We start from the raw sequence: 18,699 nt of genomic DNA, 5'->3' as shown, positions 1-18,699 counted from the left end.
TGTGAAAGATATGTCTGGATCAGTATCAGTTAAAAATATAGAAATATATTCTAAGAAGTTGCTGTTTTTATCTGCTTTAACTTTTAGCTATAAAAATGTATGAGTTTCTGATAATTTTAAGTTTTTAAAATTTTGTAACAGGTGGCGTATGATTATTATTTAATTGAGGTTACTTAAGATAAACTATTGTAACTTCTTTAAAAACAGAGGTATTTCAATTTCGTAAATGCAGTTCGAAAGCCAATAATTAGCACTTTAATTAAGGGCTTAAAAATTAAATAACATAAGATTGTTTAAGTTTTTAAAATTTTGTAACAGGTGGCGTATGATTATTTTTTAATTGAGGTTACTTGAGATAAACTGTTGTAGCTTCTATAAAAACAATGGTATTTCAATTCTGTGAATGCAGTTCGAAAGCCAATAATTAGCACTTTAATTAAGGACTCACAAATGAAATAAAATAAGTTAGTTTAAGATTTAAAAATTTTGTAACAGGTGGCGTATGATTATTTTTTAATTGAGGTTACTGGTTATATAAACCATTCTAGATTTTTGAAGTACTGAGGTATTTCAACTCTGTAAATGCAGTTAGAAAGCCAATAATTCGCACTTTAATAAAGGACTTAAAAATTGAATAACATAAGTTAGTTTAAGTTTTTAAAATTTTGTAACAGGTGGCGTATGATTATTATTTAATTGAGGTAACTTTAGATAAACTATTGTAGTTTCTATAAAAACAATGGTATTTGAAATCTGCAAATGCAGTGCGAAAGCCAATAATTAGCACTTTAATTAAGGACTTAAAAATTAAATAACATAAGTTAGTTTAAGTTTTAAAAATTTTGTAACAAGTGGCGTATGATTATTTTTTAATTGAGGTAACTTGAGATAAACTGTTAAAGCTTTTTTAAAAACAGAGGTATTTAAATCTGTAAATACAGTTCAAAAGCTAATACTAAACAATTTATTTAAGGGCTTAACAATTGAATAACATAAGTTAGTTTAAGTTTTTAAAATGTTGTAACAAGCGACGTATGATTAATATTTAATTGAGGTTACTTGAGATAAACTATTGTAGCTTCTATAAAAACAATGGTATTTCAAATCTGTAAATGCAGTTCGAAAGCCAATAACTAACACTTTAATTAAGAGCTTATAAATAAAATAACATAAGTTAGTTTAAAATTTTAAAATTTTGTAGCAGGTGGCGTATGATTTTTTTTTTAATTGAGGTAACTTGAGATAAACTGTTGTAGCTTCTTTAAAAATAGAGCCATTTCCATTCTGTAAATGCAGTTTGAAAGTCAATAATTAGCACTTCAATTAATGAAAAACAATTAGGAGCTTAAAGTGAAATAAAATAAGTAAGTTTAAGTTTTTAAAATTTTGTACCAGGTGGCGTATGATTATTTTTTAATTGAGGTTTCATGAGATAAACCGTTGTAGCTTTTTTAAAAATAGAGGTATTTCAATTCTGTAAATGCAGCTGGAAAGCCAATAATTGGCAGCTTAACGGAGAACTATCAAAGTATGGCCTAAAGTCTCAAAAATGTATTGAGCAACTTTTTAATTTTTATTTCGTGAATTTATTTTTAATTTTACTTACTGCATTATTATATGGCATTAATTGTAACTTGTCTATATTTTATTATTCTCTCATTAATTATATACCACGTACAGAGAATTACTATAACACAAGTAATTTACAAAATTTATAGAAAGCTGTCTTCTAAAACAATTAAAACACAATTTAGTTTATGCTGATTCAACAAGGAAATAAGAAAAATAAATTATAAAACAGCCATTAACAGGAAGCGGAATTGAAAACAAAATGAAAATCAGATTAAATTACTATAAAAAATACTTCTCTAATATAGATATAATATTTCTACAGACACCAAAGAGTTAAAAACAGAAAACCGATAATCACAATCTAACACATTTATTGAAACAACTAACTGTTTCATGGAAAAAAGTTATCAGCACAAGTTTTGCAAAGAATTTGTCACAGAGATTTTACACAGTTAAAGTAATTTGATTTTGTTTTACAAGCCTGAGATACCAGCAAAAATCAGAAACCAAAAAAAAAACTACTAAATCAAACTGTCAATTAAACAAGACAGACAGAAGGGTTGCAAGCTGATAGCAATTGTCTTAGTAGTTAAAGGCAAATTCTTTTTTTATCTTCTTTTTATCAACAGACATAATGAAATTTTCCAAATTTGTGGTTGTTCATTATATTTCATTAATTTATAGATGTTTGCAATGAGGAAATGATGAAAAGGGAAGGAAAATTTGTGTGTAGATTGGCAGAATTTTAATGAAAAATTTGTATTTAAAAAAGGAAAGATAACAGAGATAAAACCAATAAGAAATATTGGCAAGAAAAACTACAAAAATTGTTATTATTTAAGAGAATTTAAAAGATTTTGTAAAATCTTGTTTTTAGCCCAGGGTGCGTATGATTAATATTTAATTGGAGTGAAATTTAAATAAACTTTAATAACTTTTTTCACAAAAAAGCTATTGAAATAATGTTAATGGTTCTAGATTAACAATATGTTAGTCTATTATTTCCAATTAACATTATGATTACATTTATCTTTAAAATCAATATATAATTGTTAAATTTTTTATATTGTACTTTTTGTTTACATAGCTAAGTTTGAAAGCCATCCTTGCAATAATAATTTCAATGTTATTATCCTTAGGAATTTTTGTCACTTTTACTACTTGACTTTTAACTTATAGATGCTCAGCAAATTTGTATTTATTTGTTTAATATTACAAAAATTCCTAAAAATAACTAACATAACACTAACATTATTGACAGTAGCATGGGAAGGAATTTTCTCCATTACTTTGAAAAAAAACATGTACAAATTTTAAATGAATTGCTGAAAAAAGAAAACAGACCTAAAAACTCCAAATACTCCTCCTCTTCGTCCTTAAAATCCACTAAACTAAAACTTAAATAGATTTTTATTTCCACACACATACTTTTGTTTAGTTATTGCAACAATTTTCATATTTTTTCAATAACATTTTTCCAGTTTTATTTACTTTTTATTTCAAAAATATTTGTAGAAAAATAACAGAGCATTTTTGGAATATATTTTATTTATCAAAAATATGTTTATATATTTAGATATATGTATTTCCTATTATTGTTACAGTATGTTTTATTTAAATAAAAATATATAAAAATGTTTATATTTGCATAGTTACAGGTTGATGAACAATAAAAATAGTTACCGACAATACAGTACAGTTACTGCGAAGATCAAAATATAGAAATGTATTCTAAGAAACTGCTGCTTTTTATCAGCTTTAAATTCTAGTTATCATATGTATATAAAACTCAATGAGTTTTTCATAATTTAAAGTTTTTAAAATTTTGTAGCAGGTGACGTATCATTATTTTTTAATTGAGTATACTTGAGCTAAACTGTTGTAGCTTTTTTAAAAACAGAGATATTTCAATTCTGTAAATGCAATTCGAAAGCCAATTATGAGCGTTATAATAGGGAAATATCAATAAGTAAGGGCTAGGGTCATAAAAAAAAGTTATTTTAAGATTTTTAAAATTTTGTAGCAGGTGACGTATGATTATTTTTTAATTGAGTATACTTGAGATAAACTGTTGTAGCTTTTTTAAAAACAGAGATATTTCAATTCTGTAAATGCAATTCGAAGGCCAATTATGAGCGTTATAATAGGGAAATATCAATAAGAAAGGACTAGGGTCCTAAAAAAGATACTTTAAGATTTTTAAAATTTTGTAGCAGGTGGCGTATGATTATTTTTTAATTGAGGTTACTTGAGATAAACTGTTGTAGCTTCTTTAAAAACAAAGGCATTTCAATTCTGTAAATGCAATTCGGAAGCCAATTATGAGCGTTATATTAGGAAAATATCAATAAGTAAGGATTAGGGTCCTAAAAAAAGTTAGTTTAAGATTTTTAAAATTTTGTAAGAGGTGGCGTATGATTATTTTTTAATTGAGGTTACTTGAGATAAACTGTTGTAGCTTCTTTAAAAACAAAGGCATTTCAATTCTGTAAATGCAATTCCGAAGCCAATTATACGCGCTATAATATAGAAATAACAATAAGGAAGGATTAGGGTATTAAAAATTAAATAAAATTAATTTACATTATTAAAATTTTGTACCAGGTGACGTATGATTATTTTTTAATTGATCTTACTTGAGATAAATTGTTGTAGCTTCTTTAAAAATGGAGGTATTTTAATACTGTAAATACAGTTTGAAAGCCAATAATTAGAGCTTCAATTCAGAAGTAAAGATTAGTGGCTTAAATATTAAATAAAATGAGTTAGTTTATGTTTTAAAAATTTTGTAACAGGTGACGTATGATTAATTTTTAATTGAGGTTACTTGAGATAAACTGTTGTAGCTTCTTTAAAAACAGAGATATTTCAATTCTGTAAATGCAGTTTGAAAGCCAATAATTAACAATTTAATTAAGAAGTAAGAATAAAAGGCTTAGGCCGGGTAACTTATCAAAATTTTAAACATAGTTAAGCTTAATCAATGTTTAATTAATTTTTTTTGTATGAAAAAAAATATATTTAAACATTGATTTTGCCTTAACTATGTTTAAAATTTTGACAAGTTACCCTGCCTTACAAATGAAATAAAATAAATTAGTTTAAGTTTTTAAAATTGATATCAATGAAATTCCTTTAAAGTATATTACTACTGTTTCACCTGAAAGAATTTTTTTAATTTTTTTCAATATTTCCATATCATAGTTATATTCCATTTACTATCCCCTTAATAACATTTCCATAATGTGACACAGTAGTTCTCTAAAAACCATCAACATTTTACATGTTTATCTTTAATATTTAAAAAAATTGTATAATTTATGACCAATATAATCTCATTATTATACATGTTAGGCAACTTTCAATAGTGATATTATTTCCCACCATTTACAATAAATTATGCTAAAATTTTATGAATTTTGTTTTCCATTTCAAACAAAATCTGTAGAAAGTAATGCGGTCATAGTAACATAATAACTAATAATTGCCAGTTATAAATTGTAAATAATATTTAGTGTTTAAAATGTTTGCTTAATAAGCCGTAAAGTATGCAATTATATTTGTTGCCCCACCAACTACGGCACAGTGGGGCAGCATAGAAATATAAGAATAGTTGGTTTTTGAAGAATCAAAAAAGATTCACCAGTGTTTAATACCCCACAGCTCCACTGTTGTAAGGACTTTAAGGTCCATTGAAAAACCATACACTAGAATATTCCTCTGCTACTACCCGAATACAATTTCTTGTCCATCAAATCAGCTATTTAGAAAAAAAATTGATTCTGTCCCATTGTGCACTTTTCATTAAATGGACTTTAGTAAATTGTGTAACTATAACAATGTAAATTAATACATTTTAGGTGAAAAAAAAAATAAAAATAAACTGTGAAACAAATGATGAAATTTCCACGAAATAGAACTGATATTTGTAAAATTAAAACTAATAAAAATTTAATATTTTTATGAAGAAAATTTTGAAATAATGAGAATAAATTCGTAATAATTTGTAATGCATTTATCAGCATTTATTTATAATTTACTATAATTTTAGAAAATGGTTTAAAAATCTTTAATATTTTCTATAACAAATGCCTGTTCAATTTAGCATCATTGTGCTTTTATTTAATTTAATTGATGTTCTGATTTCACATTATTTTATGCGTTTCAAAATAAATGTATTGGAACTAATTTAATAAAGAAAGAATCATTAATCATACACCTTTTCCGTATAACTGAACTGGAAATGGAAGAAACATTAAGACTTTCCTTATAAACTAATAATGACACCTTTGTTGCATTGCTATTTAGTAGAATATATATAAGTGCAACATAAATTTCTTTTTAAATTAATATTATTCTAGCTCAATGATAATGAATAAATGATAATAATGCCTTTAGACAGTTGGCCAGCAGAGATTGCTGGCAATATTTATTGCAAGGAAACAAAGAAAATTATAAAGAGAAATGAAGGCAAATTAAATTAGCAAAAATAAAAATGTTTATAACTAAACCTTTTTTTTAATTTTAGGAAAGAAATAATATTTTAAAAATAATACTTTTTTAACAAACTTGATTGAACACTCAAGCGTATGATTATTTTTTTTAAAAACTCTATTATATAACACTCATACGCCTCAGTTGTATCAACAAATTCACAAAATCTATCGAATCTTAAATTTTTTTATAAAAATTTTATATCGATAACTTTAGTTTTCTATAGAAAAGTTATCGATAACTTTACTTTTCTATAGAAAAGTTATCGATAACTTTACTTTTCTATAGAAAAGTTATCGATAACTTTACTTTTCTATAGAAAAGTTATCGATAACTTTACTTTTCTATAGAAAAGTTATCGATAACTTTACTTTTCTATAGAAAAAAAAATTTTATTTACCTAAAAATATTTAAAATTTTTATTTTGAAGTATAATTTGGTGAAGGCTATATAAGATTTGGCACAATCGAACGTAACGCTCTTACTTGTTTTTGTATAGAAAATTTATTGATAACTTTGTTATGAAAATACTTTAGAGTTTATATGACCAACGGTCATATATTGAAATTTCTAAAGCTGTTAGTATATTTCCATAAAAATAGTTAAAAAGAGCCTTTATATATAAGTATGTTTTATTATATTGATTGTAAATGTATTCTTTTATATATCCACTTAGCTGTCCTCATCTGCTTACTTTTTAGACTATGTGTGAAAAGGATTTTGTAATAACATCCGTTAGTATTTGGTTTTGACTAAACTGAAAGACAAACTTTTACTGTAGAAGCATAAAGATTCGAAAACAGAAACACAGTTAAAAAAAAGTATGTTTTATAAGAAGTACAAAGTTTTCAATGAAAAAAATTATCAAACTCTTAAATAAAACACAAAAGGTTGGAAACAAACATCAATGCAATATTGGGTGAGAAACGTAAAATCACGAGATGTGTTTTTTATTTGGAAAAAAATAATGGTCTAGCGTCTAAAAGTCTATCGAAATCCATTCTTAATATAAAAATTTATAACTTTTAGAAATTTGTTTAGTTAAATTTTCTTTCAGTGCCTTGGTCAAGACAATTTAAGTTTTCTTTCTGTGTCTTTGACTCGGTCAAGACATGTATATATTTTAGCTGTTTGTATGAACCGAATTATTTATGACATGCGTGTGTCAGTAAACATTGTGCAGCAACATCAATGTACATTAGAGTGACCCGTTGGTTATATTTTTATGTGAGGGTTATTCCAACAATGCAGTTGCGAAAAAGCTGTACACTCTAACATTTATCTATGTAAGTAGTCAACCGGAAGTCGATAGCTGTTTGACAACTGTGTCTTGTTTGCTTATATGTCCATGTATCCTGCTTTAGTTGTGTAGATGAAGGCGAAAATGTTATGCTATGTGTGATTATTGGATTGTTAGCAAGACAATTTAATTGTAGTATTGCTACTTATAGTGGCTATATAATCTAACACCTAATTGTGTGTAAGTTACAGCATTTGAAACTGCATCTGCAGAATAAGTAACTATGTGGAAGTAAATTTTTAAGTCGATTGGAAAATAAAGTTGCTTAATCTCTATAAATGATTCCAAAGGAAAATAAACTTTACAATCAAATAAAAAAATGTTCACAAAAAATTTACAATTTTTAAATTATACTTCTTTTGAAATGGTAATACTTTTAAGTAAAATGTCCTAAACATAACATTGATGCAATTTTTTATTTAAAAAAAATAAATTTTTAAAAATTTTAATTTTTTTTCGCCAACATATTTTTCTTATAAATTTTACTAGTTTCTGCATTAAAGTTGTACAAAAACTAAAACCCTATTTTCTTAGCTAAAAGCTGTATTTAAATTTGTTATTTTACCTCTAAAATTGTTGAAGTTATACAAGATTATCCTAAATTACCTTCTAATTAATAACCCTCATACGTATAGTAGGTCAAATTATTAAAGTGTAATAAAATCTAAAATATCCTAACTATTTTAATAAAATTTGGCTATTTTAAAGAACATAGTAATCTTAATAAAACTGCATGTTATTGATTGTTAGATATCCTTTAAACATTTAAATTAATTTCAAAAGTAGGTGTAGGTAAAAGGTAAGGTGTTCTTATAAATATAGAATATATAATAAAATAAACATCCTGGAGTCCTATTAATTTGTAATAATGGATAAACATTTTATTTTTAATTACAAACATTTTTAAGAAAAATAAATCTTGATATTTAATTTTTTAAAAAAAATTAATTTTAAAATTATGAATTTTTTCAATGTTTTACTATGTTTCACAAAATTAATTTGGTCATTTGAAAAGCTGAATCTCTTAGCTTTAATAACCAATTTAATTTGTTTGTTTACATCTAAAATTTTTTAAGTTATACAAGATTTTCCTAAATTACCTCCTAATTAATAACACTCATACGTATAGTAGGCCAGATTATTGAAAGTGTAATAAAATCTAATATATTCAACATATTTCAATGAAATTTTAATATTGTAAAGAACACAAAATATTTAAATAAAATAAAGGATTAGTGAATCTTAGGTACAATTGTTTTGGTATTTGTATAGAATAAATTAAAAAATTTATGGAAAAAAATAAATTAAAATAAGTATAAAAAGGTATGGCCTATTCGATAACTAATTTTAATTTCTTATTAGAAAAAAATAAATTCTTTAAATATTGTTTTAGTTTTAATTAAATACAAATTTAGAAAATATTTTTTTTCTTATTTTACTTTCTCAGGCATAAATGTTTCCAATAAAGTAGGCAATTTTAAAAGCAAGGTTAGTATTTTAAAACCGTGAAGCTTAAGCTTTAATTAGACCTTTAAATTTTGCCATTACCTCTTTTAGTTTTGAAACTATTAAGGATTTCCAATTGTTGCCTCCTAATTAATAATACTCATACGCAAAGTATGCTAATTTTTTTAAATTTGAATAAAACCCAAACTACTCAAACGAATTTAACCAAATTTTTATTATTTTTATTATAAAATGGCAAACAAAAATCAGTTATTATCAAGGCAATTTTGCCTACCATTCTTTATCCAGTTAAAAAATGATTTTTTGAATTTAAAATTTAATTAAATATTTTTAAAGTTTCTTCTGTAATAACCTTTATGCTAGCTATAAGCCTTTCATTTTAATAATATTAAAAGCTTTATGTATTATTGCTATTCCATTTCTGTATAAAAAATTACATTCTCTTTTATTGGTCTTCACATAAACATAATTATTTCACCACATGCTCATTTTTTCTTTGCGTAATCATCATTGGCCTAGAAAAAACTTTTTTTTATGAATTATAAATGGTAAAATATACAAGTTACCTAATAAATTGTGGAACATAAATCAATCAAATTATTATAATAAATAAATATTTTAATACATTTATAAAGGGATTTAGTGGTGGTCAATATAAAAAATATATACATATGTGACTTATTTGTGTGAGTTTGTTTATCATGGAAAGTGCGGAAATAGTTTTAGTATTATGTTTGTTTTACTATAAATAATAAACTTATTTCAAACTTGTGTAGAATTAAAACTATTCATCTGATTAAGATAATAAGCTACAATTAACTGTCATTATACTTAAAGTTCCTTAATTTCTTTCGGATTATAATATTGAAATTTAAATTTAACGAATATTTTTTTTATTTCTACAATTTCAAACACAATTGTCAGATTGGTATATAAATTACGCAGAAAGCCTTGGGTCTTAGCTTTATTTATGTATTTTAATTTTTGTATTAGTCCTAGAATTATCAAAGTTATTGGTATTTTCCCCCATCTACCTCAAATTAAATATTACTCATACGTCTAGTAGCAAAAATTTTTAAAATTTGTACAAAATCCAAACTATTCATATGATTTAGACAAAAGTCAGGATCTTGAAAGACTCTTCCATAAGCAATAATTAACTGTCGTTTTACTTAAAGTTTCTTAATTATTTTGGAAAAATTAAGAAATTAATTTTGAAATTAATTTTTTTTGGAGAATTTTCATAAGTTTTAGTTTTAATTATCACCTTTACTGAAATTTTACCCCAACAACCTTGACTAACAATTCCTTTAAATTTTTAAAAGTGTTATAAAAATTGTTCATTGTTATTATTTTGTTTCCTCTTTATTGAAGCTTATTCATCCTCTTTATGGTTCTCATTATTATTGTAATAAATACAAACTTTATCTGCAGGCATTTGAATTCTAATTATGCATGCAGCAGACAGCAATATTAAAATACTTCCACGAAGAAGAATCTTATAGATAAGCCACTATTGCAGCACCTTCATCAAGTAACCATGATTGCAACTGCCCTGGTAACCAAGAGTCAAGCCATCGTTGTTAGCCGCCATTAAGTTTAAAGAGGAACAAATTAGCTATTTGTGTTAATAAATTCATATAACCCAATATCCACAGAGAGCAATGATTAAAGCTGGAAGCAAAGGACAAACCAACTGACAATCTGCTTAAATATATGTTTAGCGATAATTATCATGGTGCTGCAAAGTTTAAGATTTTTGTTTCCCATCTTTAAATGGAGATTTTGCTGCAATCGCTGTCGTAATATTGTAAAGCTGTATTTTGCATATTGTTGGAATTTTCATTGCTATTCTTGACGCCTTTACTAACTACTTTGTACTCAGCCAACTGTTAAAAATATGAAGATAAACATACAAACAATATTTTGAAATCCCTATTTTAAACACCCAAACACACTCTTATATTTACACCCCAGTCATTACTAATCCCTTTAAATTATTCGTCTAGACCTGTTTGCTTATGTTTCTTTGTTCTCCTTTCTCTCCCTCTAATCTGCTCTTTATATATAACTTATCGACCACTGGACACAATTCCGTTATATAGAGAAATTAATTAAATTCTCACAAACAAAACACACTAACCAAACAAACAACCAAAGAGCATTATAGTTATTGAGAAATTGATTGTTTAGCTGTTACTCCCCCTCACTCTCTCTCTCTCCCTTTGTTACTCTCATGCATACTAAACATAAACACAAACATGTTTTGTTTTGATTAAAACCCACTTCAAAGCCTTTTGAAGGAAAACAAATACACCGAATCATTTTAACTTACTCATTGACTCTTCGAACAATGGCGTTTAAAAACAAGGACAACAACACAATAATGGCGGTAGTAATGCAGTCTGGATTAGACAAGTAAATAATTCTATCGCTGCTTAATCATTTATCTAAATGCAGATTTGATTTTTAATTAAATAGTTAATTAAAAATGTGTTTATTTTTTATTAAACTGATTTTTTATAGAGGAGTTCAATAGAAGTGCAATGGACATAGGACTATTTAAATGCATTTAATGTCAAATAGATAAATAAAATATCAGTGATTCTCGGCAGACATAACAATACGAAACACTAAACAGTAGAAAACAAACAAAAACAATTTTAGAATGCAGGATAATAAAATCACATTGGGTCATTATAATTTATAACAAACTCTGTTCTGGTTCTCTTCTAGTTCTGTTCTAGTTCTGTTCTAGTTCTGTTCTAGTTCTGTTCTAGTTCTGTTCTAGTTCTGTTCTAGTTCTGTTCTAGTTCTGTTCTAGTTCTGTTCTAGTTCTGTTCTAGTTCTGTTCTAGTTCTGTTCTAGTTCTGTTCTAGTTCTGTTCTAGTTCTGTTCTAGTTCTGTTCTAGTTCTGTTCTAGTTCTGTTCTAGTTCTGTTCTAGTTCTGTTCTAGTTCTGTTCTAGTTCTGTTCTAGTTCTGTTCTAGTTCTGTTCTAGTTCTGTTCTAGTTCTGTTCTAGTTCTGTTCTAGTTCTAGTTCTGTTCTAGTTCTGTTCTAGTTCTGTTCTAGTTATGTTCTAGTTCTGTTCTAGTTCTGTTCTAGTTCTGTTCTAGTTCTGTTCTAGTTCTGTTCTAGTTCTGTTCTAGTTCTGTTCTAGTTCTGTTCTAGTTCTGTTCTAGTTCTGTTCTAGTTCTGTTCTAGTTCTGTTCTAGTTCTGTTCTAGTTCTGTTCTAGTTCTGTTCTAGTTCTGTTCTAGTTCTGTTCTAGTTCTGTTCTAGTTCTGTTCTAGTTCTGTTCTAGTTCTGTTCTAGTTCTGTTCTAGTTCTGTTCTAGTTCTGTTCTAGTTCTGTTCTAGTTCTGTTCTAGTTCTGTTCTAGTTCTGTTCTAGTTCTGTTCTAGTTCTGTTCTAGTTCTGTTCTAGTTCTGTTCTAGTTCTGTTCTAGTTCTGTTCTAGTTCTGTTCTAGTTCTGTTCTAGTTCTGTTCTAGTTCTGTTCTAGTTCTGTTCTAGTTCTGTTCTAGTTCTGTTCTAGTTCTGTTCTAGTTCTGTTCTAGTTCTGTTCTAGTTCTGTTCTAGTTCTGTTCTAGTTCTGTTCTAGTTCTGTTCTAGTTCTGTTCTAGTTCTGTTCTAGTTCTGTTCTAGTTCTGTTCTAGTTCTGTTCTAGTTCTGTTCTAGTTCTGTTCTAGTTCTGTTTTAAACAAAAATAAAGTTCATACTTCTAAAATCTATTTTCTCAAAACTTTCTTTTTTAGTTTCAAAAGTGAAAAGTTTCCCTTAACCACCTTTTAATTGCACACAATACACAATAGCAATTTCTACTGAAATCATTTGAACTAATTATTTCATTCTTTTGCAGTTTAATAACCCTCAAAACATATAAGAAACATACAAACTAATACAATCCCCATGTGTTTGAAATTGGTTTACCAAATTTCAATTACTATTTGCCCACAGTTTGCTGTTGCCATTTTTTCGGGGAATTTTTGTCTGTAGTTGTGGCAAAAGTAAAACTTCCTGTTTCCTGTTTACTTAACAACAAAGTATGTTTGCAATTTGAGGGTGTGTATTTGAGTGGTAACTAGTTACGATTGCATGTTAAAGTGCAGTTAATTTACAATTGTTGCTGAGTTCTTTTTTTTTCTAACATTTGCTCAGGAACTCCTGCTAGTCCTTCTAGTTTTACCCACAAACAAACTCGCTTATATACATTTAGTTTAGCAAGTTTTCCTAGGATTCTATACATGCATTTCAACAATATTATTTGGCTGCATACATTTTGTTAACATTTGTTGGAATGTTGTTTGTTTTTGCAACTAAGTTGTTTTAGAATTTCTGATTGCAAGTTGTAGCTTGTTAGTTGTTGGTGTTTTCTTAAGGAAACCAAAATCAAAACTTAGTTGCACTCAAACCGACAAAATATTTCACCACCTATGGGATATTTAATGAGAATTCTGGATGTGGTAAAAGGAAAATGAATGTAAGTGGAAATAGAAAAATTTATAAATAAATAATTAAATAAATAAGCAATGAAATAGTTGGTTAGTTAGTTTAATTAATATGAATAAAATCATAATGAAAATGTTGTGAAAATTTAACAAATAAAGCTTAAAAATCTGTTGCTGTGCTAAAAAGAAATATTTTGTTTCAAAAGTTTGTAAAACCAATTTATTTCAAATCCCCCCCTATTAATTTATTTGTCTGCTTAAATAAAACCATTATTCCCTGGTTTCTCTGCACTTGTCCTCTTAACCGCCAGCCCAACATGCTGCTGACCACAAAATGTTGTGCTTCTATGATGATGATTGTATTTTGTCATTTTCAGCAATTAAATCTATAAACATCAACTAGGATTAAGGCCATGTGCCATAAAAGTGGCAAACATTTAACTCGCAATACATACAGACATATTAACCAAAAACAAAACGAAAAAAAAACTAAAAATTCCATTTAGAAACATGTTGATGGTTTTATGTTAAAATTGGAAAATGATGTTTGAGTGTGGTGGCACAAAAAAAAACTCAATTGAAAATAAAATTGTGATAAAATCAATTTTGAATGAAAAATTAATTAGAGTTTGAAAATATAGAAAGAGAATGTTAAAACTATTGTAACAATTGTATTTTGTGTTACAAACAATAATGGAAAATTTGAAAGTTTTCAGGCAGAAATTAAACTAAAAACTAGAATATTTTCTGAAACAGAACTGTTTAAAAGGATATGTATAGATATTTATCTAAGACCCCCAAAACAATGAGCCTCCTTTCTATATACAACACATTTTAGATTCTTATGAAATTGTTGGCCAGTTTGGCTTTTGATTCTGTGTGTGTAAATCATGCTCACGTCCATAATACAAAATCAAAATGGATCAAAATCACTCAGAGTTATTATTACTCTCTTGAACAGCCTCGTATTACAAATCAGCAAAATCTGTTTAAAATAAAAAAAGTTATTATTGAAAATGTAAGACAACCTCAAAAAATAAAATCTTAAATTTTTTCTGTGTGTGTAAATTACGCTCACGTAAGCAATACAAAACCAAAATGAATCGAAATCACTCACAATATTTATTACTGTCTTAGGCAGTCTCGTATTAAAAATCAGCATAATCTGTTCAAAAGCAAAAAAGTTATTAACGAAAATGTAAGACAACCTCAAAAAATAAAAAAAATAAAAAAATTTAAATTTTGCTACTGAGGAATAAGAATTAATATAAGTGATCAAGATTGTTGTTGTATTTTAAAATGTTGTTCTGTTTTCATATTAATGAAAATGTAAGACAACCTCAAAATATAAAATTTTAAATTTTTTCTGTGTGTGTAAATCACGCTCACGTAACCAATACCAAACCAAAATGAATAAAAATCACTCAGAATATTTACTGCTCTATTAAGCAGTTTCGTATTGAAAATCAGCAAAATCTGTTCAAAAGCAAAAAAGTTCTTAATGAAAATATAAGACAACCTCAAAAAATAAAAAAAATAAAAATTTTTAAATTTTGTTACTGAGGAATAAGAATTGATATATGTGATCAAGCTTGTTGTTGTAATTTAAAATGTTGTTGTAATTTTATATTTTTTTGATTATCATGAAATTGTTAGCCGATTTGGCCAAGATCGCTATTATGTGTGTGTAAATCTCGCTAAAGTCCATAATACCAAACCAAAATAAATAAAACTCACTCAGAATATTAACTACTCTATTAAGCAGCTTCGTATTGAAAATCAGCAAAATCTGTTCAAAAGCAAAAAAGTTATTAATGAAAATGTAAGACAACCTCAACAAATAAAAAAAAAAAAAAATTAATTTTGCTACTGAGGAATATTAATTGATGTGTGTGATCAAGCTTGTTGTTGTAATTTAAAATGTTGTTGTAATTTTATATATTTTTTATAATGGCTATCACAACTGATGGGTGTTTAAAATAATTCAGCTATTACTCCAAAAGAAAGAACATTTTTTTGGAAAGTATGTCTGATTGGGCAACAATAATGATTCGAGTATGACTTGTAAAAAGCTTTAAGAGGACGGTATTCAAGGATTCCTCACAGACAAATATTTTATTTGATTAAATTTAACATTCAGCTCCTTTCAATCTCATTAGTTTTCTTGTCATCATTTCGTAATGCCTCTCCAATTCATTCAGCATTCACATAAGCATTTAATGAATATAAAATCAGTTTTATTAAAACATAGCCCACTCACTCAATTTCACAGCAAAGTGCTGACTTGATAAAATTGTAAGCAAAAAGGTTTTCAATGCTTTTGAAAAAAAACGGAGAGAAAATAAAATATTGTCTTTTGAAATTCTGAAACCAAGCAGAAAAATCACAAGTGTTTTAGATTGAACAGAAGAATAAAATAAATGTTTGTAGTAAATAAAGTTAGTACTTAAAATACACATTAAGAATATGCAGACTATTTAATAAAATTTCGAAAAAGAAAAGTGTTTTAACAGCAATAATAGATTACTTGAGGGTTTTCAAATGGAAAGACAAGTGGTTAAAGTGCTAAAAGAAAAACCTGTTGAGAAAATAACAATAAAGAGGTTAATCAATAGAACAAAATTAAATTAAATAAAAATAGCTTATTTTAAAATACTGAGATAAGTTGTTCGATAAGCAAGAAAATTAAAGTGTAAGTAAAGTTTAAAAAAAAAAATTTTCAGGCTAGCATTCAAAAGTATTTATATTGTTGAAAACTATTCTAAATTGTACCACTTTATTAACAAAACTCATTAGACATGCAAATAATAAAAAAATTAAAAATTATTTTTTAGGTTTATGTTAAAAATTTTCTATTTAAATGTAAATTTGATTGGTAATATTACCAAGCTTTATATTACATGATAAGTTTTCTTTTTAAAACTTTTAAAATTTTCAAAATCCTATTATTAGAACCAGAATTATAAACCATTTTCTAAATATACCCAATAATTAATATTAATCATACGCTACCATAACAAAATTTTAAATGTTTTTTTATTAATACAGCTAAAGCAAAAACTAAGATATTTTTATCATTTAAACTAAATAATCACATGATAAATATAATCAAATGCCTTCTCTGTAAACAAAACATCAATTTAAAATAGTATAAATGTTTAGAAAAATTTTAACAATTTATCATTTTAACATTAATTTATTTTGGTTTCCCTCTTAGATTCTTAAGCATATATATTTAAATAAATTCACTCAATTGTAAAATTCAATTGTTTCTGTTATTTATTTACTGACTCATCTTTGTTTTTCCCTTGAAAAGAACATTTTTCTAAACATTAACTAAATAAATTCAGCAATAAAATGCTTATAATAAATCATAATAAAAACTGCTTTTTATAGTGGCAGGGGGAGACACATATGATATATTGAAAAGGAAAATGCTTTCCTGTTTCCTTATATATTTCACACTTACATATTTAAACATATATTAGTATTACTATAATTTAAAATATTATTTTTCTTTCGTTACACATGCATTTTCTTTCAAAACGATGAAACTGTTTGCATATTTGTCAATGCAGTTCCGTTTTGAAGGCAATAGCACTTGTAGTAGAGTGCAGAAACTGCAGCATGGTACTTCATATTTACTTTACTTTGTAACTTTAGAGTACATGTAAATATGGCAACAGATCTACAGCTTTTACTGCATAAGTAAAGAGGATGATAAGAAAAATAAGAAAATCTTCTTCAACAGACATTTAGGTTTTTCTGCTGTAAACTTTTTTAGTTAATAGTTTTTGAAGATTTTAGTTTTTCTTTTGTAGAACATACATTTTCATAATTTTAAATTATATACAAAATATATGAAAAAAGAAATCATGATTTATTTTTATATAAGTTTTATTTAATATGATTTCTTTCCCTATTGTAAATATTTAATTTAAACCTCTTTAGAGTTATTGTTTCATTTAAATGTCTACTTTTGTATACAATTTAAACTGTTGCAATTGGTTTTATGGTTAAAAAGTTATGAAGGTTTTATCAGTTTATATCAAAATTAATATTAATCATACGTCCTGTTATGAAAAAAATTAAATTTGAATTTATAACGAAATCTTATATAAAATAAAGAAATTCATTTCTTTATATCGTTTTTTAATGACAATTTTATACATATTCACATGATTTCTATAAAATTTTCAAAATTTTGAAAAAAAAAATTATAAAAAAAAAATAAAAATTTGTTTAATCCTAAATTCTATAAAACTTCATTAAGTTTGTCAATAATTTTTCCGGTAATATAAAAACTAGAGATATTTTTTTTATTTTAAGCCATTCATTTGTACTCTCTATCTCTGTTTTCAAATCTAGTTATTAGCAATCTTAGCTAGTAACCCACAATTAATAATAATCATACGCTCTAGAGAACTTTTTTTTAAAACACTTAAAAAAATGTGTAATAAACTGAAACAAGTTTAGTTTTTTCTGAAATAAATACAAAATTAAATAAAAATCTATCAAACAAGTTGCTTAGTTCCCATTTTTTACACAAAACAAGCAACAAATGTTAAGTATTGCATGCTTAAGTTTTGTTTGCTTTTAGTTATAATTTTGCTGCACCCTATTTTTATTACATTTTAAGCTTAAAACTCTATAACAAACAAAGTTTAAAATTTTTCGTTGCTTCAGAGCTTTTTTTGTGGCTTAAAAAGCAATAAAATGTTGGGTTTTTATTTTTAGTTTTCCAAGAAAACTTAAAGTAAAAATCATGCATTTTGCAGGACCTTTTTGTTGGTTTGAGCAAGAAAATTGTGCAATAATTGTGAAGTTATGACATAATTGGCTAAATTTTTAGCTTTTTAACCAAAACAATAGGCAGCAGCAAGGCCTGCAAAGTCATGTAAGTCATTATCCATTACCCAAACTGCAAATTCAAAATTTCTAAAGGCTTAACAACATACAAAAATTAAAATTAACTTAAAACTGGTTGAAGTATAGTTGGGACAAGAAAAACAATATAAAAAACAAAATATTTTTCAAGCTTTCTAATGAGATGCTAAGCTAACCATACAGACCACAATATAGCCTGCTCCAACAAACCCCAAAGAAAATATAAATTACATAGACCTCTTCATATTCTAACATGAACATGAAAATTTTATGCATTCTAATTGACTTTTATAATTTCAAAAATGTGTGTATGTTTCCTAAACTTATTTGGTTTCCTTTACAGCAAACGAACTTTAACAAGAAAAGTCCTTTTAAATCTCATGTGTATGTGCCATAGCAAAGAGAAAAGAAAAAAATCCCCTTTGTAAGTCATTAAATCTTTAACAGTCTTTTATTAACAATATTTTATAAATGTTTAAGACCTGGTTATTGTACTCTCACTGCTACTTGTGCAGCTAAAGGACTTTCGAAA

General features: G+C 26.1%; 1 protein-coding gene across 1 annotated transcript in view; it reads right to left on the bottom strand.

The window, feature by feature from the left end:
• Positions 1-10,605: 10,605 nt before the first annotated feature.
• The window catches only part of LOC135958738 (putative gustatory receptor 98b), a 34,773-nt gene continuing 26,679 nt past the window's right edge, over positions 10,606-18,699 (bottom strand). The window contains exon 4 of the mRNA XM_065509632.1: positions 10,606-10,722. Within this exon, the coding sequence (XP_065365704.1) occupies positions 10,606-10,722 (117 nt within the window). The remainder of the gene's footprint in view (positions 10,723-18,699) is intronic.

Source organism: Calliphora vicina, chromosome 4 (genome assembly GCF_958450345.1).
Source record: "Calliphora vicina chromosome 4, idCalVici1.1, whole genome shotgun sequence".
Classification (NCBI taxonomy): Eukaryota; Metazoa; Arthropoda; class Insecta; order Diptera; family Calliphoridae; genus Calliphora; species Calliphora vicina.
Note: the sequence above shows the minus strand (reverse complement) of the source record. Positions and strands in the feature narration are given on the sequence as shown.